General features: G+C 41.5%; 1 protein-coding gene across 1 annotated transcript; it reads right to left on the bottom strand.

Annotated features, from left to right (window-relative positions):
* Window positions 1–1,584: 1,584 nt before the first annotated feature.
* LOC121399201 lies at window positions 1,585–23,913 on the bottom strand. The gene is given in 6 exon segments (XM_041579272.1): window positions 1,585–4,053; window positions 4,056–4,584; window positions 8,692–8,807; window positions 11,447–11,556; window positions 14,080–14,154; window positions 22,282–23,913. Coding segments are annotated over 6 exon segments (3,519 nt in total). The 5' UTR covers window positions 23,892–23,913; the 3' UTR covers window positions 1,585–2,974.
* Window positions 23,914–27,816: the final 3,903 nt, after the last annotated feature.

Genomic DNA, 27,816 nt, shown 5'->3' on the forward strand with positions numbered 1-27,816 from the left:
AAATAGAAAGTAAATGATTTTTTTTTATTTCTGGTGAACAATCTGAAAACAAATGAACTGAAAAAAAGTGTTGGAAGGTAAACGACCCCTTTAATTACATGTACATGTTGTCACAATGTAATACAATTCTGTTATTGGTGAGTAAATGCCCCCATATTCCAAAAGAAACCAACACTGGGAATAGCTCAAGTAATTAATATTAATATTCTTAATTAAATGCAAGACGCAGGCCAAGCTTCACAGCACCAGTGCTTTTTACAGATTACACCAAAACCTTGTATAGCTGCCGCATCAGAGTAAAGGGCAATGGAGGAATTTTGTACAAAACATTGTTGCCAGCAAGTTATACAGTTATAATCTACAGTCTGGTCATTTCCCTATGGGACCAGACTGTAAATTATATCCTTATAAACGGCGCGTTCTGACGCCAGAACGCGCCGTTTATAAGCTTAAAGAGACAGCACTTGAAGCTGCTGCTCTATCCTCTACCCATGCTTCCTGCCAGTTTAGCACAAACGAAACACGCTCCACTTGTTCCGACTGCCTGTTCCAGTCCCTCCCATGTATCAGCTTGTCTTACGCTCGCTCACGTCTCACTCTCACTTCTCCTGCAGCTGCCTCCCTGGTATCACTCGTCCTCACAGGATTCCTCACCGCTCGCATTCACAAGTCTCGCTCCCCCCTCCCATCCACCATTTCAAATCTCGTTCCCATCCACGATCTGAAATCTCACTCCCCCCTCTCATCTCAAGTTTCACGGCCCCTCCTTCCCTTGCCTCCGCCCGCCCAGCTCTGATGCAGCTGAATGTGTGACACAGAACAGACTCCTGAAAAAGAATCTAAAGACGCAAAAGTAATACAGGTACTAAAAGGGCTGCAGGGAAAGAAAAAACAAGGAGGGACAACAGTACAAAAAGTATCGCATTGTAAAAAGCAAAGACCTGAACTAAAAACTAAACTCAGAAACTGTAGATTATAATAAATAATGTACCCCCTACTTAAAATTTATAAAGATATTATTAGCACCTCGGAGTTATGTGACCCTTTTATATGGTCACATAACTCCTCGGTGACTGATAATATCTTTATAAATTACAGTAGGGGGTACATTATTCACTATATACTGCCAAACCAACATCATCCATAACCTCATTTGGAATTCAAATATGCCAGTTAGGGGTAACAGCACCAATTACAAGTTACATCAGTTGCCCTTCCAATCAGGATGATTCTGGTCACAAATTCCAGATGTCCTATAGGGGACTGAATATGCTCCAGTTTCACACTTTTAGCCATTGCGGCAGCTATTAAATGTTTCACTCTTGAAGTTAAAGGTTAAGTAAACCGTAAAATAAGTAAATGTAAAACTGATGAGGGGGCTATTCTAAACACCTTGTCATTTACATTCATTATGTATTTTGTTTTTATTCCAAGATATTAAGGGATACATGTGCTGTTAATATGAATGAATTGTGTTACAACAGCGCCACCTGCTGGTCAGTTTCCCACCAGTCTGACCAGCAAGTAGTCAAGGAAGTTGTCAGGAGAAAGAAAGAGGCTGATGTTCTTCTGCTTAGGAATAAAATTAGAAACCTTTCTCACATCTTTCCTAAGCAGAAGAACATCAGACTCTTTCTTTCATATTATTTAATTGGTGCTGCCTAAGGAGTAAAGAAATTGCCATATTTCAAGTCAGTTTTTTTTGTAAATGTATCTAAGCAACTGTAATAAGTGCAGAATGTCTGAAAATTGCTTTTAGGGCAAATCAAGGTGCAGTAAAAGGGTTAATTCTGGTGTAGAAAATATACATGTGTCCTGTTAGTAGTTCTGTAGCTATTGATCCATTTAGAGGCATTTGCCATTGAACTGGGTCCCTGCAGGTACTGGATGTGCAGCTGTTATAATAAATACTAATCATGTTGCAAAGAACTGCTATTTATAATGCTATTTGTTCTTGCTTTCCATTGGTCAGTGTGTTACAATGACAATATAAGTGAGACGTAGGTGTAACAAAGCAGTGAGTTAGAGTTCAGATATATTGATGGTCCAGTAGTCACTAAATGGGCCAGAGTCATAAACTGGGGGACTTTGAATTGTATTATTAATTAATTATATATGCAGGATTTGTAATTAATCCTTGTGATGAAAAGCTAATGAGCAATAACTCACAACCACTCATACACACTCAAACACCTGCACACTCTAACATAAACTCACCCATGTACACTCACACTCACACACACTGATACACACACACTAACACACTTATACACATGAACCCCCACATGCTCACATGGACACGCTCACAAGCGTGCAAAGACTCACACTCACACATTAACACACTCCCTCACACACACTTAAAGGGCACCTGCTGGTCAAAAATGTTTTCCCCAATCACAGGTACAGACTAATAGAGCCCGCACAGTTGGGGTAATAGTAATTTTTTTTTTTTTTTTAAGTCCCCCCCGCCAGCACCAGGAGGGTTTGAGTGGCCATATTGGGCACAGACAAAGCTCATCATGTGCATGTGTTCTGTATAACATGGCTGCTCACACTAGGAGCTCCTTTCAGGTATGAAACACCTAGCGCTGGAGGGGCAAATTTTTTTAAAAAACACACCCTACTGTTACCCCCAGCTGGAGTGTGGGCTCTATTGGCCTGTACCTTTTGGTTAGGAAAATATTTTTGCCCAGCAGGTGCCCTTTAAACACTCACACACATAACAACTGAATTAAGTACTGAGCTTTATATAAAGTGATATACAGAGATATACAGTTCAGCACCAAGAAAACCCCCAAGTCCTGAGCAATATTGTTCCAATAATCAAACTTCAATAATTGCACATAATTGCCCCACTTAGTTAAAATACCCACAAAGTCTTCGATAAAGGAGACTGTCCATCATTAACATGGCACCAACATTTTCTTCCTTTTTTGGCATCACTGGGATACGGGCAATTCTGGGAATGGGCTTCCTAACTAATGATTCTCACCCAGGTATTATCCCCCCATACCCAGAATGCAGCATGAAGGGGCTCAGTGAATGTGGCAGTGAAGGTGTGTAAGTGTCTGATTGGCTCACTCAGCTCATAAAAGGACAGACGTCCGGCCTCATAGTCCAGTGAGATCCTGATTCTCCTGCAGGAAGGAACGTGGGGTAAATCTGTCCATTTACTGTCATGTCTCACTGTATAGTTATTATTTAATCTCCACAAACACCAGGATTTGTTATTATTCCCAATCCAGGACTGACCCCCTCTCCTCTCTATACTGGGATAGGCCACCCCAACCCCCCAGTTCCCTGATTCACTGACCTCCACTTCCCAGTAATGTCGCCCTGAGGGGAAACTCCTGCTGCTTAAAGTCTGAGAATAATCCTGAAATCTCTCTGGGGTTTGTGGGAGACGCTGGTCTGTGAGTGAGTAGGAAGCAGATTTCCTGTCCCCTGATACAGATACAAGATCCCCAGCCGTGTTTATATCCAGTAACAGGTCTGTAGCCTCCTGCTCATAGATCCTTCCCTTTACCCCAGTCCCAATGGCAGCTAAGCCTGTGAGTAATGTCTCTGAGATCAGATCCACATCCAGATCCCCTACAGCAGGGACCTTTATATCATGTCTCTCTCTGCCCCCCTCATTATCTGCAGCTCCATGTGATTCCCGTTCCTGTAGGACAGTGAGTGGATCTGCCATGTTGCACAGCTCCTCAATGTGACGGATCTTCCTGGACAGCTCGTCCTTCTTTATTTCCAGCTGCTCCATCAGATCAGTGAGTGTGAGTGAGAGCTTCTCTTTCTGGCTGGAGATGTCACTCAGGAGTCGCTTCTCTAGGGCTTCCAGCTGTTCCCTGATGTCTCTAAACAGGGCAGTGACTCTCTCTGTCTCACCGGCTGCTTTTTCTGCCACTTCTCTCCTGCGCTCCTGCAGTCTCTGGGCTCCTCTCTCAGTCTCCTCTCTCTCTGGCCTCAGTTTCTCCAGAACTTTCCTCAGTGTCTCTTTCTTCTTCTCAGAGGCCTCACTCAGCAGCTCCACCCTGTGGTCCCTGTGCTCAGACAGCAGGACACACAGACACAGACAGACTCCTCACAGCAGTAATACTCCAGAACCTTGTGATGTACAGAACATTTTCTCCCCATAAAGGAGTCGGTGGGTTGGGTCAGTACATGTTCTGCTGACTTGCTGTGCCCCCTCAGGTGGGTATCACACAGAGAAGCCTCACACAGGAGACAGGATTTAGCAGCAGGTACAGGAGAGAGGACACAGTAGGTGCAGAAGATCCCAGTCTCCCCCGGCTCTGTCTCAGTTGGAAGGAATCTCTCTGCTATGTTACCCAGAGTTCTGTTCCTGTACAGGGCAGGGCGCTCCTGATACTCTGCTCTACATTCAGGGCAGGAATAAGCCCCAGATCCCTCCTGGGTGTCCCATGTTGTCCCAATACAGACCCGGCAGAAGTTATGGCCACACGGCAGGGATACAGGATCAGTATAAATGCTCGTACAGATGGAGCAGCTCAGCTCGTCTCTCAGATCAGCAGCCGCCATCACTGAAATCAGGAACAAGAAACGAAAGTGAAAGTCTCTTTCTCTCTATAACCAGTGGGGATGTGTCTTCTCCTCTCACACAGGGTGGGGAAGTTTATTGCTTGGAATTTAGACTCCTGTCAACAAAGGAATGGTTCTGGTTTAAGTTAACTCTTAGTATGTTATAGAATGGATAATTCTAAGCAACTTTTCAATTGATAGCAAAGAGCCAAATATATACATACATGGGAGGGTGTCATTAGCTTAGGGTATCACAGGTGTTCTGGATTGCTAACAGGTGAGCTACTTGATACAGGTAAGGCTATGATTGGCTAAAATGATTGAAATCTGGTCAGGTGGTAACAACGAGCCCCTATATAAGCAGGTCTCCAGGGAGGTATACTTATCATTGTAGAATCAGGTCCTGAGACATCCCTGAAGATCCTGGAGCATGGTGAGTTTCATGGAAGCGGCAGCTGAGGAGATGCTACGGTGGATAAGCAGAGAGGCTGGTAATGAAGCCTTTGCCCGAATGCTCTAGATGTTCCTGCAAGAAAAAGAGTAATCGCTGATGAGTCCATCCGAGGAAGGGGAGAGACAGTTTCAGACTGTGAGGGACCTACTACATAAAGGAACCAGCGGAGCACCTGCTACCAAAGTGGCACATAGGACGGCTGCTAAGATCAAGAAAAAGGCTATAGGGTTCACCTCTGGAAGTGTTTGCAGGAATCTGGCAGATTGAGCAGCGGCGAATCACTATGGCCACATTCGTCACCTCCACTACAAAAGAGGGGCTCAGCGCGATTGTCCAATAAGTGCTCAGCAGGAAAAAAGCCAATGTTCTCATTGGATAACTCCTCTGGCAAGGATAAAGCACAGCCAACCTATTCCTCCGCTGTCTCTGCATATTCCTCTGCTGAGTCTGGACCACCTACTAAGATATCCGCACCGGCCCACACTGTTCCCACCACATCCAACCTCACAGCATTCCCTTCCCACACCATCACCACTGATATTGTCTCCTCCACTCTCATGTCCCCCCACAGGTCCAGCCATCTGATACATCAGCTACAACTCCCTCCTCAGCATCAGCTCACCTTCAGCATAAAGAGGTCAACCCACAGCCCTCCACTTCAGCACAAGAGACTCCCAGGCTCCAAGACTCTAAGATACTACAAGAGCTCGGTAAGTTAACCTCTTTGATGCCAAATTTAAATGACTTCATGTAATGTTATTTACCTGGTGTGACAGTCATTGCTAAAACTACATATTGTGATTCCATCTTATGAGGTTACGCTGATTGGGTTACATTTACCACCATCTGTGAAGGAGAAAATAGGAAAAAGTGATTATGTTGATATTTTATCTTTAATCCCTGCTGCTAAGGAATTTTTCACAGGCGAAAATAAAGGTGACAGCAAGAAGGGAAGGGGCGACCTATAGCCTGTACCTTCTCTAACTGGTTACAAGGCTTTTGCATATATACCAATATCCTCTCTGATAAACACCCTTCATTGACGCCGGGCTTATTTTAGCACGTTGATATAATTATAGAAGTTACAGGGGTATTGTATGTTACACTTATGATGACAAATTTAGACAAAAAATGGAGGTTACCAAGTCATTGAAGGGGGTAGCAAGGACATAGATATTTGGATGGGGCTGCTCATTCCCAGACAACAAAATGCTTCAAAATCATCTGAGATGCAAAAGAAACCAAATTAGTGTTGGGCATATAATGAGAGCTACTGTAAATTCCAACACAATTGTAGATTTAAACATGAAAGTAATATTTGCAATGCCTCACATTCAGCCTTTCATTGCATCAAGAGATTTTTCCCAATGGAAAAGCAGCCCCTAAAGATTTGCAGAACAAAGATGCCTACACTGGTGAAAGTAGCAGAAATGGGCCCAAACCTAAAGCTATACCCAAACAAATGAAAGCCTAGTTTCTGTATGAGGGATTCAGATTTAAAATCCCTTCTTCTAATGCTAATTTACCTATGTTTTTTTTATATTTGAAATCTTTGAGTGAACATCCACGCATTGGCCAACAGAAGTTTGATAAAGAGCAATCGTTAGGCAGGATTGAAGGGCCATTCTCAGAGCTGCCATTATCAGATTTGTAAGTTTCTCCATTAGGTCTTGTTCCTAGAAAAGAATCAGGCTCCTTTAGATTGATACATCATCTCACATTCCCTAAAGGATTATCCATCAATGATGGTATTGATCCAGATTTATGTGCAGTGTCATATGCATCTTTTTATAAAGCACTGGAACTACTTTGGGGATGTGGTCAAGGAGCCTGGCTTGTTAATCTGATATTGAGTCGGCCTTTAGGATATTACTAATTCACCCTGCAAGTTACTATCTACTAGGTTTTTGTTTTATGGGATATTTTTACTATGACATATGACTTCCCATGGAATGTTCTTTATCCTGCTATTATTTTAATTTTTTTATTTCTTCAGTGGGCAGTCTCATTTCTGACAAATTCAAAATGTATTAATAATTATCTGGATGACTCCCTGTTTATGGGACCAAAGGATACTCAGGGGCAGATTCACTAAGGGTCGAATTTCGAAGTAAAAAATACTTCGAAATTCGACCCTCGAATTGAAATCCTTCGACTTCGAATATCGAAGTCGAAGGATTTAGCGCTAAACGTTCGTTCGATCGATCGAAGGATTTTTCATTCGTTCGAACGATTAAATCCTTCGAATCGAACGATTCGAAGGATTTTAATCCAACGATCGAAGGAAAATCCTTCGATCAAAAAAAGTTTAGCAAGCCTATGGGGACATCCCCATAGGCTAACATTGACTTCGGTAGGTTTTATCTGCCGAAGTAGGGGGTCGAAGTTTTTTTAAAGGGAAAGTACTTCGACTATCGAATGGTCGAATAGTCGAACGATTTTTACTTCGAATCGTTTGAATCGAAGTCGAAGGTCGTAGTCGAAGGTCGAAGTAGCCAAAAAATACTTCAAAATTCGAAGTATTTTTCATTCGAATCCTTCACTCGAGCTTAGTGAATCGGCCCCTAAGACTTGCCACATATTATTAGAAACATTTTTTTTTTTAAATATGTCTTTATTGAAATTTTTTATAACAAATAAAAAAACAAATACAAAGGAATTTGGAATTACGAAAAGAATGACAGAGAAATCCATCGTTAATACATTTCAAACGTACACACGCAATGGCCAGAGCATTAGTCTCCTCTTAACTGTCATTGTAAAACATACTAAGGTAGTATAATACACAACAGTATTTTCCTCATACATATCATTGAAAGGGAAAAGAAAAACAATCAAGAATACCTCGTTCTCAATATCTGATTTATGTGGTGGCTCCTGGGGGGCGTTTGTGACGGTTGTTCCTGGGAGCGTAGGAGATTTTGAATATACCGGTCTATGTCTTGGACATTAGTATTATTGAGTAACAGTTCCGTATCATACCACGTAGTGTATCTAAATGCATATATCGTTAGATGTCTAGTATGAGTTGGGAGCGATTGAATGTAACTCATCCATGTCGAAAAAAATTTGTCAGTAAATTGTTCTTTGTTTGTAGTGGATTCCACCCAATCCATGTGAAATATATGGTGTAGCTTTTGTTTGACCAGAGATAGGGGGGGTGCAGATGGGGAAAGCCAATGGTGCAATATGGTTTTCCGAGTTGCAGCCATTAACCTTTCTGCCAGCTGCCTTTCAGAGCGCGAAAGTTTCAGGTGTGGAGGAGGTATCACAAAAATTGCCCATGTTAGCGTAAAAACGTTTGCTCGTTGAGTCAGAGACTTCCAGTATATCTGAACTTCCCCCCATAATTGTTGAATGATAGGGCAGAGCCAAAGACAGTGCACAAGATCAGCCCGGGGTTGATGACATCTCAGACAATTATCCAAATTTAGAGTACCCATATGATGCCTCCTAAAAGGAGTGAGATAAGAGCCATGCAATACCTGTAAAGCCATTTCTTGATATTTGCTAACAGAAATAGCTTGCATTGTTTTTGCATGATACTAAAGTATTTGGGAGGCCTCTGTTTGTGGGATCACAGAAGTCCATCTGAGTAAAGATCTGTCCTGTGCTTCAGTCTACAGAGCGGTCCTAATAAAGCGGTAAATCTGGGAAATAGTTCTGACTGTGTTATATCTGGGCCACAGCAGATTTACTGGGTTATCTTTATCTGTCGTGGAAAGATGCCTCAACACTTTCGTGGCATAGTGGACAATTTGGTTCAGTAACAGATAGTCATTCACCAGGAATGGGAATTTCTGGAGAAGCTTGTCTTGGGTAAAACAGTGAAAGTGTCATTGACAATATCTTTAACAATTTTCAGATTTCGGTTATGCCATTCCACTAGAGTGTTATCATTTTTCCCCATGGGAAATGTCGGATTATCGAGCCAGGACAGATAAATGGAGTAACAAGGTGTCAATTTAAACCTGCACCTCACTGAATTCCATGTTCTATAAGTGTCTATAAATAAGGGGTGTTCATGCATATCTTGTGGAATATCCCTTAATGGAGTGTGCAAAAGAAAGTTAAGGGAGAGACCTCCTGTCAGGAGCTGGTCAAGCTCTGTTGAGAAATATGTGTTTCTATTATATATCCAGTCCCCAGCGAAATGTAGTAATGCTGCCTCATTATATTCCCGAATATTTGGAAAGTTAACCCCACCCAAGGCTTTAGTCTGTTGCAATTTGAATAGACATCCTCGGACGTTTCTGTTTCCAGATAAAAGTCCGTAACATTTTAAGTAGCCTTTTGTAGTCGGATGGTTTTATGCTGTAAGGTAGCATATGTAGTTGATAGAGTAATTTAGGAAATAAAATCATTTTGATTAGGTGAATTCTCCCCAAAAAGGTTAGGTTTAGTGAGTGGCAAAACAAATTACCTAATTTCCCCTAGGTCTCTCCTGGTAATAGTTGCCCGGTGCTGGCTGGAGGGGTTGGCACCTCTCCCAGAAATATCTGCAAAGAAGATTAGCCAAACAACACAGGCTGGTGTAGCGGGGATCTCCCCTGCACGTTTATTTCGTCAAGTGATGTAACGTTTCGGGGGCGTGCCGATGTCTGATGAAGGGGCACGCCCCCAAAACGTTACATCACTTGATGAAATAAACGTGCAGGGGAGTTCCCCGCTACACCAGCCTGTGTTGTTTGGCTAATCTTCTTTGTAAGTTTAGTGAGTCCCATTTATTTAGATCTTGTTGAATGTTGTCAATAGTATGTCTAATATTGAGTGAGTAAAGCTCTGTATGTTTTTTTGCCAGTTTAATACCCAGATATGTTATGTAGGATTGTGCCCTATTAAAAGGGAATTCGGTATTCCCAAGTGTTGTAATCCCCGGGCCACCAAGTTCTAATGCTTCAGACTTATTGAGATTGATCCGAAAGCCTGCAAAAGTACTGAATATACGTATGGTATCTAGGAACGTAGCCAGTTCTGTGTGAGGGCGATGAATAAACAGCAAAATATCATTCGCAAAGGCTGTTATTTTATGTCTAATATGTCCAAGAGGTATGCCTGCAATTGTTTCATTTAAAAGAAGATGTTTTATAAGGGGGTCTAACGCAATGTTGAATAGTAGAGGCGAAAGAGGGCAACCCTGTCTAGTCCATTGTTAAATGTCGAATAATTCAGAATTGTAGCCATTAACTGTTATAAAAGTCTGAGGAGCATCATACATGGTTTTGAATAGGTTAAGCATATGAATTCCAAAATGTTGGAATTTTAAAAGCCTACAAATGTGTGCATGGGAGATCCTATCAAAGGCCTTATCAGCATCTAAGTTTAGCAGTAATCCCTGTCTTCTTTTTTCTAGGTTACTCTGATAGATTGTGGCGATAGCTTGTCTGATAGCCCGAACCGGATGCCTATCCTTAAGGAAGCCCATCTGATTAGAGGTAAGTATAAGGGGAAGAATGTTTTGTAACCTAGTAGCCATAATTTTCGTCATAATTTTGATTTAATCTTGATTTAATAACGATATTGGTCGATATGAAGATGGATCAGTAGGGTCCTTGCCTTCCTTATGTAGCAAAATAATTCTGGCATCAGCCGCTTTGTCCCATAATGGGGTACCTTGTAGTACACCATTGTATAGAGACGTATGTAAAGGAGTCGTTTCTGGCAACAATAGTTTATAAAATTCCGCCCCCAATCCATCTGGACCTGGGGATTTGCCGTTTTTCAGTTTTGTGACCGTCATTGAGACTTCTGCTTCAGTTATAGGTGCATCTAAGATTTCCCTATCCTGGACTGAAGTTTGTTATGATGGGCTTCCTGAAGAAATTTGAGACCGGGCTCAGGAGAATCAGGAACTCTTTGGTAAAGTGTTTTGAAATGTGCTGTCATCAATGTGGCAATGTCAGACGTATCACGTGCCCAGCCGGTGTGTCTTTTAAGATTCTGAATGAAAGTAGACCCTTCTTGGCTCTTGACTATATTAGCTAATAATTTACCTGATCTGTTTCCCCAGCGATAGAATCTGTTTGCCGTATGACTTAATTTATGTTGCATTCGCTCCGTCAATAAAGTGTTAAAAAAAGCCTTCGTTTCTGTGTATTTTCTTTTTGCAGTAAGTGAATTAGTAAGTTTGAAGGATTTATAAGCATGGGTGAGCTCATTTTGTAGTAATTTGTACCTTTCATCAAACGATCTTTTCCTTTTAATTAGGTAGGCTATTATGTGACCCCGTAGAACTGGCTTGGCAGCAGCCCATAGCAAATTTTTTTCCTCCCAGTGTACCAAATTATCATCGATATAATTAGCCCATTCTCGAATGAGAGTTATTGACTGCAGAATAAAAGGTGTAATCTCTAGTGTCAGGGTATAAATATCTGTAGACATCCTTTAATAAAAGATGGTTACAGAAGGTGTGGAGTGGTTTGATACGTCTCAAGGTGTGAATGAGAGAAGTACCTGATTTATCCATATACGGGTCATTCACTGTGTTCATGTCTCCACCAAGAATTACATTCGAAGCCCCCCAGGAGTCCAACCGCTGAAGCAATTCTGAAGCTGAAGCAATTCTGTAAAAAAAGATTGATTAGTATTATTTGGAGCATAAACGTTTCAAGGGTATAGTTCGTCCCTTGAATATCCAAGTCCATAATCAGGTATCTGCCCAATTTATCTTTATAAGTTTTTCCCCTCCTGCAATTTAAAGAAGCATTTATTACAATTGCTACCCCTCTGGACTTTGATGTATAGGAAGCAGCTGTTAATGAACCTATCCACCTGTCTTTCATGGAAATTGTATCTTGTCTACGCCAATGCGTTTCCTGAAGAAGTGCAATATGGACTTTCTCCCTTTTAAGATGATCAAGAACCTTACGTCTTTTAAGAGGTGTATTTAGTCCCCCAACGTTCCATGAAATAATTTTTATACTTTCAAGGTTTTTATCAGAAGTATAATCCGTATTATCACTGCTAGCCGCCATTTTAATTTATCCTATACCCTTCAAGAAGAAAACAAACAAATTGATTCCAACAGAATGCCCGGTCTGGCTGTCCCAGCGAGCAGACCAGGGTCCGGGACCTAGGAAGGATATGGGGAAGCATGTCGTGTGTAGATAGATTTTAAATTCCAAATTCCAAAACATAACATAACAAATACAATAACAAAAATATTTACATGACTCAGAGTTTAGCGACAGTGTAACTAGCTGTCACTGATATAGCACACCTGCGGTCCTGCTATGTACTAGAATAATATAAATAAATTAGCAAAAGAGCATAAGGCAAGTAGTAGATTTTTCCACCTCATAGCCATAATTGAAGACATTCCCAATTGTGTTCCCTGTTAACCGTTGTATAACATGTTAAAGGACAAGGAAAGGCAAAACAATAAAATCCCATTTTTACATTCTTTAATGAAAAATAAACCTTTCTCCAATATACTTTAATTAAAAAATGTGTACAGTTTTTATAAGAAACCTGACTGTATGCAGTGAAATTCTCCCTTCATTTACTGCTGTGGATGGGAATTGTCAGACGGTCCCTAACTGCTCTGCAGGGAAACAATCATACTTATGAACAGCAGGGGGAGCTCCCGCCTTACTTCCCAGCCATGCAGAACTCAAGCAGCTTTGTTTATGATGATCCCTAAGCAGCCCAGACCACACTGAGCATGTGCAGGGTCAGGGTCAGGCCAAGATGTATAACAAAGTTACAAGATGACAGTCCCCAGTGGCCAACTTTGAAAGCATAAATCATTTGTTTGATTAAAGGACAAGGAAAGTGTAAAATAGAATAAGGCTAGAAATGCTGTATTTTGTATACTAAACATAAACATGAACTTACTGCACCACAAGTCTAATCAAACAAATATTTATGCTTTCAAAGTTGGCCACTGGGGGCTGTCATCTTGTAACTTTGTTATACATCTTGGCCTGACCCTGACCCTGCACATGCTCAGTGTGGTCTGGGCTGCTTAGGGATCGTCATAAACAAAGCTGCTTGAGTTCTGCATGGCTGGGAAGTAAGGCGGGGGCTCCCCCTGCTGTACATAAGTATGATTGTTTCCCTGCAGAGCAGTTAGGGACCGTCTGACAATTCCTATCCACAGCAGTAAATGAAGGGAGAATTTCACTGCATACAGTCAGGTTTCTTATAAAAACTGTACACATTTTTTAATTAAAGTATATTGGAGAAAGGTTTATTTTTCATTAAAGAATGTAAAAATGGGATTTTATTGTTTTGCCTTTCCTTGTCCTTTAAATGGATTCTGTCATGACATTTATGGTGTAGTTTTTATTTCTAAATTACATTTTTTACACTGCAAATAATTCACTCTACCATATTGCATTTCTTCCTAAACCAAGAATTATATTTTAGTTGTAATATTGGTGTGTAGGTGCATCTCAGGTCATTTTGCCTGGTCATGTGATTTCAGAAAGAGCCAGCACTTTAGGATGGAACTGCTTTCTGGCAGGCTGTTGTTTCTCCTACTCAATGTAACTGAATGGGTCTCAGTGGGACATGGGTTTTTTAGAGAAGCCTCCCCTCACTCTGCTTAACTAATCAAATGCAACACCACATACAGTACCACATCTCTCACCCACTTAATTCTGAACTTGCCACTCCCATATCTTGTGTCTTATTCCCTTCCCTTTAGATTGTAAGCTCCTTTGCACAGGGCCTTTCTCACCTCTGCACCAGTATTGGTTGTGATGTATGTAACTCCATATGTTCTATGTATATAATTAATGTGATTTAGTTGTATAAACACATTTACTTTACATCGTTGCAAAATATGCTGGTGCTATTATTTTGGTCGGCTGTCAATAGAGTATTTGACTGGCTAAATATCTGATAATTTGTATGTAGTTTCTGTAACACATTTTTACACATTAAATATACTTAAATCACCTTGGTGAGTGGTGTTTGTTGACCATAAAACTTATACAAATTATTCAAAAAGAAGGTAGTTTTTACAGCTATATAAATAAATGTTAATAAATAATAAATAATAATAATAAATCCTAACTGGCACTGCTCCACAGCCTCAGTAACTATGTAAGATGCACCGGGAGATGCCGGCAATCTCTTACCTCCTGGTGCGTCTCGTTGAATATGTTGGTGCGCAGGCACGCACTTCCTCATCTTGCGCCAGCTTTGACGCCGAGCTGTGCGTTGTGACATCATAGATGCGCCGCCAGATTTGAATTTGGTGCCAAAACGCCTTTAAAGGTCCAGTTCACCATTTTGTAAATGCCCAAATTAGGCTTCAGTTTACTATTCCTGGTCAAGAGTATCTTCTGTTCTGATTATCTGGTTTTTGACTCCTGCCTGTCACAGGGATGGGCGAATTTGACCCGTTTCGCTTCGCCAAAAATTCGCCGCCGGCGAAATGTCGCAGACGCCCATTAAAGTCTATGGGCGTCAAAAAAATTTTGTCGCGCAGCGAAACTGTTTTGCGCGCGTCTTTTTTTTTGACGCACGCTGCCATACGAGTCTATGGGCGTCATTTTTTCGGCGAAACGAGGCGAAAAAATTCGCCCATCCCTACTGCCTGACCCTCATTTATGATTTCTGCCGCCAGTCCTTGATTCTTCACCTGTCTGAATACACTTTCTTCTAAATGTTTGCCGGTACCTCGCTTACGGACTTATTTATCTAAACCTGCACTTCCTTGTTGGGTTTCTGCAGCAGAAAGCCCGGGGCCCCAAAAGGGCTACGGTGAACACTAGAGACCACAGGGTTAACCTGTGCAACTGAGTGTACCTATCACTGCGCAAGGTTCTGAGAACGAGAGCGTTACAAACTACCGGGCAGACGTGGACCTGCCGGCTGCTGCTCTACAGTAAAGTGCTACACCTGTCTGCGCTTACTGAGTGATGCGGGCGGCAGAGACTGTCGCTGGAACTAATTTGGACATCCTCAGGCCCAGATTTGCGGCAAGGCCGCATAGGCCCGGGCCTAGGGCGGCAAAAAAATAGGGGCGGCATGCCGCCCAGCCGCATTATGGGGACGTGTGTGTCCCCATTCAATTACAGCAGCTGCGCCGGTGTTTTTTCGCCGGAGCGCTGGGAAGGGGAGGTGGGCTCTAGGACCGTGCGGCCTAGGGGCGGCCGTCAATGAAATCCGGCGCTGGACATCCTAACTATCTGTGTGTGTGTAACTAGTTGTACTAATACAGGTTCTCTGTAATAATTCTGTCACCAAGAATAATATACACTATAGCTGGCTTATATTTGATTCTACAGGCATGAAAACAAATAAAATGAGGATTCTCTGTAGTAACTGCCATTCAACCCTAAAACGGTTTAATGAACTGTCCATGCCTAAGGTGGTGCAACTCATTACTACTTGTATCTACAAACCACTGGCACATTACAAGCAGCTCCGTGCCAATTACCTCTACAAGCATTTTGTCTGCAAGGAATTCTACTAGCTGTGGTACAATAGAAGAGTCAGTAAGCCTGGGCACCGAGTAAATAGTGGTACAGTGTGACTTGGGGTACAATGAGACTGGCTCTGTAGATATGGAAACACTAGAACTAGTAGTGTGGGGCACACGCAGGACGGGAGGATCGATGTTGGTTGTGTTGCAGTTTGAGTGCATCTCGTTCGGGACTGTAGTAGATGGGGTTGTTCCCCATTCTTTGTTGTGTGGAAGCCAGTGTAGGCTGCGTGTTTCTTTCCACACATTGTATAATAACCTGGGTGCACAGGGGAGCACTACTGTGTATTCACTGACCGGCTTGGTGCTGGGGATCAGCCATGTTCATCCGGCTTTCACTCCTAACTCTATACTGAGCATGCTGGGACACTCAGCGGCAGCAACACAAGAACAGAGAGGAGTGGGGGGCGGAGCCACGGTGGGAGATAGGATGGAGGAGCGGTCCTAGAGCCTGCCAGATGCATTTAAATAGCTTCTAAGGCAATCGGTGCTGTGTTCCACGTCCCATCCTCTCTGGTCGGTCATGGTCTACCAGAAACATCAAAGGTTTACCAAACACTTTTGTCAGGTGTAGCACCTGTGTCGCAACCTGCCGAAAGTTTTTGGTAAATCTTTATTGCATTACTTGGGAGAGGCGCCGACCCCTCCAACCAACACAAGGCCAGACTGAATTGGAGAGGCTGGGAGAACAGGAAGCTTCATTGATACTGTAAGAAATAAGCCTCACCAGGAAGATTTTATATGTATATAATATTTTATGTGTGAATAAAATATTATTATATATCGATTCTGGGATGGCAGTGGATGTGATTTACTTAGACTTTGCTAAAGCATTTGATACAGTGCCACACAAAAGGTTACTGGTTAAATGAAGGAATGTTGTCCTGGAACATAGTATTTGTACCTGGATAGAGAACTGGCTAAAAGATAGACTACAAAGAGTGGTGGTAAATGGAACATTTTCTAATTGGACCAGTGTTGTTAGTGGAGTACCGCAGGGCTCTGTACTAGGTCCCTTGCTTTTCAACTTGTTTATTAATGACCTGGAGGTGGCCATTGAAAGTACTGTTTCTATTTGTGCAGATGAGACTAAATTGTGCAGAACTATAGGTTCCATGCAGGATGCTGCCACTTTGCACAGTGATTTGTCTAAACTGGAAAACTGGGCAGCAAACTGGAAAATGAGGTTCAATGTTGATAAATGCAGGTTATGCACTTTGGCAAAAATAATATAAATGCAAGTTATACACTAAATGGCAGTGTGTTGGGAGTTTCCTTAAATGAAAAGGCTCTTGGGGTCTTTGTAGATAACACGTTGTCTAATTCTGGGCAGTGTCATTCTGTGACTACTAAAGCAAATAAAGTTCTGTCTTGCATAAAAAAGGGCATTAACTCAAGGGATGAAAACATAATTATGCCTCTTTATAGGTCCTTGGTGAGGCCTCATCTGGAGTATGCAGTTCAGTTTTGGACTCCAGTCCTTAAGAGGGATATAAATGAGCTGGAGAGAGTGCAGAGACTAAGTGCAACTAAATTGGTTAGAGGGACGGAAGACTTAAATTATGAGGGTAGACTGTCAAGGTTGGGGTTGTTTTCTCTGGAAAAAAGGCGCTTGCGAGGGGACATGATTAGACTTTACAAGTACATTAGAGGACATTATAGACAAATAGCAGGGGACCTTTTTACCCATAAAGAGAATCACGTACCAGAGGCCTCCCCTTCAGACTAGAGGAAAAGAAGTTTCATTTAAAGGAACAGAGTAGGGGGTTCATCACAGTGAGGACAGTGAGGTTGGGGAATGCACTGCCGGGTGATGTTGTGATGCTGATTCAGTTAATGCCTTTAAGAATGGCTTGGATGATTTTTTGGACAGACATAATATCCAAGGCTATTGTGATACTAAACTCTATAGTTAGTATAGATATGGGTATATAGAATTTTAATTAAAAGTAGGGAGGGGTGTGTGTATGGATGATGGGTTTTCATTTGGAGGGGTTGAACTTGATGGACTTTGTCTTTTTTCAACCCAATTTAACTATGTAACTATGTAACTATGTAATATCACTGTCAAATGTTATTGTCAAAGAGACAGGTAAAAGGACACATGTTGGGACAGGGAGTTGCCAAAACAGTTATCTGATAACACTGCAGTCTCTGGTATTAAAAGAATAGTCATAGACAAAGACAGACCCAGGAAAGAGCCAGAGGTGTCAGGGTATTCAAGATAAACATTTGGCCCTGGGAGATGCTTACAACACCCGGGCACCATGCTACACATTTTCTGGGCCTGCCCAAACATCAAGTCATTTTGGGCTCAAATCTTGGATGTATGCAATACTAAGCTGCAACTAGACCTCCCCAACGACCCAGCTACGGTACTCTTACACTTCAATACGGACTCTGTGCACTCTTATAAAAAGTCCTTGATGCAGTTTGCATTGAATGCAGCCAAAATATTAATTCCTCGCAAATGGCAAAGTACTGTCTCCCCAACACGAGCTGAATGGATCCAAGAAATGGAAGAGATTCCCAAATTTGAGGAGACCCATGCTGACTCACATAAAGATATTCTAAAACCTTGGTCCACCTGGCGCCTTTGGATACAATATCTGGATTCCATTGCTTTAATGAGTGATGGGAGTGCTCTTGCCAAACCAAGTCAGTGACTGAACCTATATTCTTAATATATATTCCGAATCTATATTTGCCTGCAGATGTTGTTGACTTCTGTTTTTTGACATGTGTGATTCAGTGGTTAATTTGTGGGACGAGATGATGTATACCCTAGCGTTCATTAGCCAGTTCTACCTGCCTCCTCTGATGGCAGCTTACGTTATTGCTGTGTCTGTCCTTCCCCCCCTACATCCCCAGTTACTCCTATCTATAACAGCTCCCCAACTGTATGACTTCCATGGCGCTGACAACGGACAGTTTATAGGTGAATTTGTTACCAATTCCTCTGCTAACGATAGCTCTTGGGTTGATTTTTCGTGCATTTGTCTACGTACTATTGGAGACAAAGCTTTTTGCTGGAAACTTTGAATATCACTTGTTTATTCGATCTTTGAACGACATTGCCAGCTGGATTGTGCTTCCATAATGCCTTACTGTTCTGAATATGCAGTCTTGTATGGAACTGTTTTTTCTTTCCTTTCTGTATTTTTTCTTGCTTTATTAAAACTCAATAAAAATAACAATTTAAAAAAAAAGAAACAGTTGGCCCTGAGGTGGTGATATGTGACTTAACAGTGTCATCATAATGTGTAAATGAAGGCTAACTACAAGTTCTCGTAATAGTATGCAAAGAGCCTGTCGTAAAAACATGTTGTGAGATCAATCGATTACAGGATCTCAAAAGCCTTCCTTTACATACGGTGCGGGAAAGTTATGTCATCTAACAAGAAACAAGAGTCCATCTGAGCTTCTGATTAGCCAGTTGTCTTGTGAGACTCTAAAAACAGTATAAAAGATGTGCCCAAAGTACAGTCTGGAGTTCTGTTTTGGGGAACAGACCTCTGTGTATAGGGGTCCCCCTCTGAACAGAAACTCTGCAGGCCCAGAGACTGACATGCTGTCCAAGGACTGGTAACTATCTCAGTGTCTCTTTGTCATTGACAGTTATTACTTATGTGTGTGTTGTTATAGGTGTAAGAGGGTTTAGAGCATATTGTTTGATATAATTGTTGTAACCTTTTTCTCCTAGTTTACATACTGTAGATGTTGATTATTGTTTAAGTTAGAGTTGTTGATTTGTCTCACTGGTTGTTTTTATATGCATTGCAAATATCATTCTGAATTATAGATTGTTGGTTTTTCCTTGTATCTTTCCTTATGTGCATATTATGGCTTATTATTTTCTATAATTGTGTTAGTGTGTTTTGATTTTATACATAAATCTTCTTTTCAGTAATACAGTTGGTTGAATGTCATTTCTTTGCCAAACCTCCCCATTAGAACCTACAGTTATTGTATTATTATGGACAAATATTAATATTTCATATTAATATTGATATTGTCCATAAGAATATCTTACAATACTACCAGAAACATTGTCAGGATCTACTAGTAGACCACGATCGATGTCCTGGTCACCACAGAGTGGAGACAGTGGACGGTGACATTTTTTTGTAATTTGAAAAAAAAAAAAAAAACATGGTCCCCTGACCAATATGGGCCCCTAGGCTAGCCTAGGCATTAATCTGCCCCTGAGCACAGTTCCTCAACCTAGTGGGATACAGGAATGCACCTACGGGTGGCCCCACTAGGAACACAGTAATAATTCACACACAAACAGTATTGGTTAAACTGAATAACTGTTTATCTAAAATTAAATGGCCAACTAGTACAAACAGCACTCCTAACAGGTGACAATAGTGGCCTCACTGTCACCTCTCTGTCTGACTAACTATATCTGTCTGACTAACTAAAGAAATTAAGTCCTACAAATACAGTCTCTGTAATCTTCTTGCACGCCTTTAATGTGGATAATGAAAACACTCATGTCCCAGGCTCTTATGATACTTTACAATCACTTGTCAGATGAGTCCAACCCCTTTGGATATTCAAATGGTGCAAGTGCTGATTCCTCCAGTCCAGACTCTACTCACACTGTCTCTCCAGGCAGAGTATCTGGCGTCCCTGTGCTAGCCTGATCCAAATTACAGCTTTTGGTGGGTCCTTCCAGCTCTCTCCAGGCCCATATTTCTGGAAAGGCCACCAAGGCCCATGCCTAGGGTGGCAGGATTTTAGGGGGCAGAATGCTGCATGTTGCCCAACCATACCCACCCCAGCTTAGCTCTGTGATTACAAAACCTCTTTACTTAATTTTTCAGGATACAATGGGCATGGTACCAAGAGGCCAATTGGCAAATGTGTTGCTGCTATTCAAAAAGGGATCCTGTTCTCAGTCTGAAACTATACACTAGTTAGTCTAACATCAATGGTAGGAGACCTTTTGGAGGGGGTATAAAGGGAGGGATAAGATACTTGACTTCATTGCAAATCACAATACTATGAGTGTGTGCCAGTGTGGTTTTATGTATTAGATCTTGCCAGACTAACTTAATTTCATTTTATGAGAAGGTGAGCAGGGACCTTGATTCTGAGATGGAAAGGATGTGATTTACTTAGACTTTGCTAAAGCATTTGATACAGTGTCACACAGAAGGTTACTGGTTAAATGAAGGAATGTTGGCCTGGAACATAGTATTTGTACCTGGATAGAGAACTGGCTAAAAGATAGACTACAAAGAGTGGTGGTAAATGGAACATTTTCTAATTGGACCAGTGTTGTTAGTGGAGTACCGCAGGGCTCTGTACTAGGTCCCTTGCTTTTCAACTTGTTTATTAATGACCTGGAGGTGGCCATTGAAAGTACTGTTTCTATTTGTGCAGATGAGACTAAATTGTGCAGAACTATAGGTTCCATGCAGGATGCTGCCACTTTGCACAGTGATTTGTCTAAACTGGAAAACTGGGCAGCAAACTGGAAACTGAGGTTCAATGTTGATAAATGCAGGTTATGCACTTTGGCAACAATAATATAAATGCAAGTTATACACTAAATGGCAGTGTGTTGGGAGTTTCCCTAAATGAGAAGGATCTTGGGGTCTTTGTAGATAACAAGTTGTCTAATTCTGGGCAGTGTCATTCTGTGGCTACTAAAGCAAATAAAGTTCTTGTATAAAAAAGGGCATTAACTCAATGGTACTTGGTACCCACAAGACTGGCAAAATGGTATCCCACATGTTCCCCTTTATGCTTCAGAAACTGTGGTCAGCAAGGATCATTTATGCATATCTGGTGGGAATGCCCCAAAGCTCCCCATTTTTGGATTCGTATCTACATTAAGGAAAGTCCCGGCAGAGGCACTAATTCACAAGAGAATTCCAGGAGCTAAAAAATACCTCATATCTTCTCAGCCCTTAAACAAGTTATAACAGCAGCCTGGAAATTCCCTATCCTAGATTTTCAATTAGTCAAAGCAAGGATAGATAATATGCTCATATTGGAGAAACCAACTCGCCAGAAAAATGACTCACAGAAAACTTTTTATAAATGTTGGAATCCATGACTTACATACAGGAATTTAACGCTGGGCTAATTTTCCTACCGCTACTACTCCCCGACACAATTGGGACACAGATCTTTTGTTCTCCTCCTCTCCCGCTCTGACATAACATGTAATTTAAACTCAACTCATAAATTGTCCAAACCTTTGTAAGTGCAGAAAAATGACAGTACCCATAAATAATAGTCATTTTTGTTTATTGGAATATTGGAACCCCTACAGACTGGGGATTGTCCAGTATCTGCAGCTCCTGAACAATGTTTATGCAATCATTTACATTTTATTTTATATATGTAAAATAAAAAAAATTAAAAGAAAATAAAAGGGCATAAACTCAAGGGATGAAAAAGTAATTTAGCCTCTTTATAGGTCCCTGGAATTTTTCACAGTGTCCCAGTTGGCCAGACTACCTCTGTGTTCCGGCAAAAAAATGGTTAACTGTTTTTTAAAGGTATGTTCCTATATGAGAATGGAAAAGGCAGTGTCCTAAGAAGTGTTGACACTGAGTCACTGGGGCTGATTTATAAACATATGTGTTACATTACACAAGTGCAGTAGCAACCAATCAGCAATTAGTTTTGAATAGTGTATTAGAAGTTGCAAAATGAAAGAAATGATCGTATTGGTTGCTACTGCAAACTTCACTTGCATAATGTAGCACCTATGTTTATAAATCAGTGCTACTTAGTAAAAACACATGTCAAGTCATTGCTAGAGGAGACTGCCCAACATTATCATGGCACCCGCACTTCCTTCCTTCCTTCCCTGGCATCACATGACTAAGGGCAGCTCTGGCAATGGGTTTCCTGTTGGGCAGTGCCATAACTAATGATTCTCACCCAGGTATTATCCCACCCTACCCAGAATGCAGCATGAAGGGGCTCAGTGAATGTGACAGTGAAGGTGTGTAAGTGTCTGATTGGCTCACTCAGCTCATAAAAGGACAGACATCCGGCCTCATAGTCCAATGAGATCCTGATTCTCCTGCAGGAAGGGACATGTGATAGCTGTGTGTCTTTACTGTCATGTGTCACTTTATATTTATTACTCCATCTCCACAAACACCAGGACTTGTTATTCATCCCCATGCAGTAGTGATACCCTCTCCTCTCTATACTGGGATAGGCCACCCCTACCCCCCAGTTCCCTGATTCACTGACCTCCACTTCCCAGTAATGTCGCCCTGAGGGGAAACTCCTGCTGCTTAAAGTCTGAGAAACCTGAAATCTCTCTGGGGTTTGTGGGTGACGCTGGTCTGTACGTGTGTGGGAGACATATTTCTTGTCCCCTGATACAGATACATGATTCCCAGCCGTGTTTATATCCAGTAACAGGTCTGTAGACTCATAACACCATTCCTTTATCTCAGTAACAATGGCAGCTAAGCCTGTGAGTAATGTCTCTGAGATCAGATCCACATCCAGATCCCCTACAGCAGGGACCTTTATATCATGTCTCTCTCTGCCCCCCTCATTATCTGCAGCTCCATGTGATTCCCATTCCTGTAGGACAGTGAGTGGATCTGCCATGTTGCACAGCTCCTCAATGTGACGGATCTTCCTGGACAGCTCGTCCTTCTTTATTTCCAGCTGCTCCATCAGATCAGTGAGTGTGAGTGAGAGCTTCTCTTTCTGGCTGGAGATGTCACTCAGGAGTCGCTTCTCTAGGGCTTCCAGCTGTTCCCTGATGTCTCTAAACAGGGCAGTGACTCTCTCTGTCTCACCGGCTGCTTTTTCTGCCACTTCTCTCCTGCGCTCCTGTAGTCTCTGGGCTCCTCTCTCAGTCTCCTCTCTCTCTGGCCTCAGTTTCTCCACAACTTTCCTCAGTGTCTCTTTCTTCTTCTCAGAGGCCTCACTCAGCAGCTCCACCCTGTGGCCCCTGTGCTCTCCGGCCAGACAGCAGGACACACAGACACAGACAGACTCCTCACAGCAGTAATACTCCAGAACCTTGTGATGTACAGAACATTTTCTCCCCATAAAGGAGTCGGTGGGTTGGGTCAGTACATGTTCTGCTGACTTGCTGTGCCCCCTCAGGTGGGTATCACACAGAGAAGCCTCACACAGGAGACAGGATTTAGCAGCAGGTACAGGAGAGAGGACACAGTAGGTGCAGAAGATCCCAGTCTCCCCCGGCTCTGTCTCAGTTGGATACAATCTCTCCACCAGGCCACGCAGCTTCCAGTCTGTTGTCAGTTCAGGTCTCCTACTAAATCTCTGTCTACATTCAGGGCAGGAAGGATTTTCAAGGAAAGTTTCCTCCTGGGTGTCCCATGTTGTCCCAATACAGTCCTGGCAGAAGTTATGGCCACACGGCAGGGATACAGGATCAGTATAAATGCTCAGGCAGATGGAGCAGCTCAGCTCAGCTCTCAGATCAGCAGCCGCCATCACTGAAATCAGGAACAAGAAACGAAACTGAACTTTCCTCTCTCTCTCTCTCTCTCTCTCTCTCTCTCTCTCTCTCTCTCTCTCTCTCTCTCTCTCTCTCGCTATATATATATATAACCAGTGGGACTTGTTTTATCTCCTCCTCTCACACTGCTTGGGCTTTAGACTCCTGTTAACACTTCAACTGTCAATTCTTTTTTTCCTATTTTTATAAAAGTGGCCATACATGATGAGGTTTTCAAATGAACAGATCTGTATAGAAAAAGGGTTAAATGCACCACATAATAATAATCACAACAGCGAGTGATGAGGTGTAAGCCAGGAATACAACCTTAAAAAAAACCAAAACCCAGTAAACCCCCATTTTACATTGTTCAGCGGACCAGAAAAAATGGTGTAAAATCCAGGAAAATGTAAAATCAGGGAAAGGTATTATGCATAATATATAGGCGGAACCACAAAACAACAATGTAAAATGAGGGAAAACTTAAAATTGGATGTAAAATGTGGGTTCTAATGTATAAGCAACAATCTGCAACAACGTAGCGTACTTGCAGCAAAAGACCCTGTTTTTATTGCACACTCAAAATTTCATTGATAAAAAATTCATCTGTATTTCAACACCAACACAATTTAGACTTGGATAAAAACATTTTTAAAATATAATTATAATTTACACCATGAATGTTGTTTTGTATGGGGTGCAGTTTCTCTTACATACATTCTGTATACAACACTACCCCTAGTACACAGAACGAATGTCTCTCATGGTACCTAAGTATTTGTGATCATATACACACATGAAAAAATATACAAAAGACTTATTTCTATTTCACAAATGTCTCTGGAGTGAGTAGTTGCCAAATGAGCAGATCCTGCCCCAATATGCCCATCTTGAGTGGGCAATGTCAGGCTGATCCAATTATGTGCCCTTTTGGCAGCTTTTATAAGCAGTTTCTTAGTCACATAGTTAGCTGTAGTTTAACTACTACATAACTTTTACTTCATCACTATGTCAGCTTTCTCAAAGCAGTGAAAGAGTTTGTGAGTGAGACCAGTCATGGCATGGGTGATTTTTTCCCATATGGATTCATCTGGTACATGTGGCTCAGTAAGGCAGCTCAGTGACCCACTGGCAGATGGAGTTCAGCAGCACAGTCAGTTCAGTGGGGAGCCCTTACTCTGTTGAGATGATACATTAAAGGGATACTATCATGGGAAAAAAAATTTTTCAAAATGAATCAGTTAATAGTGCTGCTCCAGCAGAATTCTGCACTGAAATCCATTTCTCAAAAGAGCAAACAGATTTTTTTACATTCAATTTTGAAATCTGACATGGGGCTAGACATATTGTCAATTTCCCAGCCGCCCCAAGTCATGTGACTTGTGCTCTGATAAACTTCAATCACTCTTTACTGCTGTACTGCAAGTTGGAGTGATATCACCCCCTCCCTTTTCCCCCCCAGCAGCCAAACAACAGAACAATGGGAAGGTAACCAGATAACAGCTCCCTAACACAAGATAACAGCTGCCTGGTAGATCAAAGAACAACACTCAATAGTAAAAACCCAGGTCCCACTGAGACACATTCAATTACATTGAGAAGGAAAAATAGCAGCCTGCCAGAAAGCATTTCTCTCCTAAAGTGCAGGCACAAGTCACATGACTGGGGGCAGCTGGGAAATTGACAAAATGTCTAGCCCCATGCCAGATTTTAAAATTGAATATAAAAATCTCTTTGCTCTTTTGAGAAATGGATTTCAGTGCAGAATTCTGCTGGAGCAGCACTATTAACTGATTCATTTTGAATTTATTTTTTTTCCCATGACAGGATCCATTTAACCCTGTGTTGGCTGATTCCTATTTTCCAGGGTGAAAAATGCATTCCAGACATTCTCATTCCGGCTCAAGGAGGTAAGTTATATCTAGAGAGGCTATCGGGATGTGTTAAACTCTGATTTACCAATACTCTTGTTAATTTATCTTGGATATAAATGTTTTTCTTTACAGAACCTCACCAAGCAACACAGAAGGAAGAAGAAGCAGACAATGAGACTACAAAGAGATGTATTTCCTGTTCAGACATAGCTCTGCCAGATAAAATGCCTTTCAGGAGGCGACTGGCTTATCTTCTCAATAATTCTCCAAATTCATGCCTTGGATGAAGGATTTTTAATCAAAATATGGAATCTGTAGTATCTCAAGTTACTCAAAATGTTCTCAAGAACTTCAAACCATCTAGCAAGCAGGCAGGGACAGAAGTGTCCAGTCTGGCAAGAGAAGAGTGTTTTGGATCATCAGAATAACATAGACTTAGTGGAACCACTCATTAAAGCCATGAGAAAGATCTTAGACCTGGACACTCAATCCACAAACAAAGACCAACAGAATGTTCAAAGGAAACACAAAAAATAATAATTTTTTCCTGGTCCACTAGGTCATTAAGACACCTGACGAGAAATTTGCTCTAGAAGACTCCAAAGAATATTTCCGTTTCAATCTGATCTCTCCAAGACTTGGGAATTTTCCCCTGCTGCAGTCACTAGAAGAACTACACTCCCAGTTGAAGAAGGGGTTTCACTTAAGAATCCCAAGCAAAGAAGACAAGATGCATCTCTCAAAGGGGTTTACGTTGCTGGAGGGGCAGCTTGCAAAGTGGCCATTGGCATCACCTTAGTCACTAGGAAGAAGCCATAAAAAAGGGAACAGAAAACTTCTAGAAATGCTTCAGGATATTAAAGTAGTGAATCAAATCATGCAAAATCTATGAAAACCCTATCAGCTAGTAAATACCAGGAAATTTATTTACAGATACTACATTATTCCTACTTTACTCCACTTAAGAGATATCGTATGTGCATTATAAATTCGGACAAATGTCTGAGATGCCGCCAGCCCAGGGCAGACCTCATACATTGTCTGTTGCAGTGCCTTAGTATTCAACAACTTTGGGGAGAAGTTCAGGAATACTGGAAATCTCTTACACAACAGACAGACTCCTTTACTTTAATGTGGGCAATTTTTGGAATACCGCCTTCACAAGTCAATCTTACATGCTCTGAGAAACTATTGGCAGAAAGATTAATGGCAGCAACTAGGAAAACTATTCTTCATCAATGGCTTTCTACATCTTCCCCTTCACTCTCACTAGTAAAACAAAAACTTTACCATATTTTTCATATGGATTGGGTAGAATCTACCATGAATGAGGAACAATACACAGAAATGTTTTTTCTCAACATGGATGAATTACATTGCTTCACTTTCTACACATACCAGACATCTTACTATATATGCATTTAGGTATACCACATGGTATGACACAGAATTATTGTCAAATAACATCCTTTTACAAGAAACGGATCAATACTGTATATTCAAAATTTACCGACCATGGGACCAAATTTCTTGATCACCCCCCAGAAGTCATCAACCAGATACTACTTATGAGTTAAGTATTCTTTAAATATGATAGTGGGTAAGAATAATAATGCTATTTAATTCAGATGTCATTTAGCAGGGAAATTGTTAACATCATTGTTTGGAACACTTCTGATAAATGCTAAAGTATATTGTCATTGGAATTGACTTTTAAGCATCTCCATATTCCTCTATGTTCATTATTTTATTTTATATTGACATGTAAACAAAATAAAAACATTTGTTAAAAAAATAAAAAGTAGTAAATGAATTTGCAGCAGAAGATTCCATGGACTCGGTCAAGCTGGCCAGTAAGAATGTAGGATTGTCAGTAGCAGCCAGAAGAGTACTGTAGCTCCTCAATGAATGTGCTAGAGCTGCCCTGCATTATGTGGGAGGAAGACCATTTTCCTTCAGGTCAGTGTGGGCTCCAGAAATCAAGGACAGCTGGACTCTGGATATTATATGAAAAGAAGATATCACCTGGATCTAATAAACAGAACCT

The sequence above is a fragment of the Xenopus laevis genome, chromosome 1S, assembly GCF_017654675.1.
Source record: "Xenopus laevis strain J_2021 chromosome 1S, Xenopus_laevis_v10.1, whole genome shotgun sequence".
NCBI lineage: Eukaryota > Metazoa > Chordata > Amphibia > Anura > Pipidae > Xenopus > Xenopus laevis.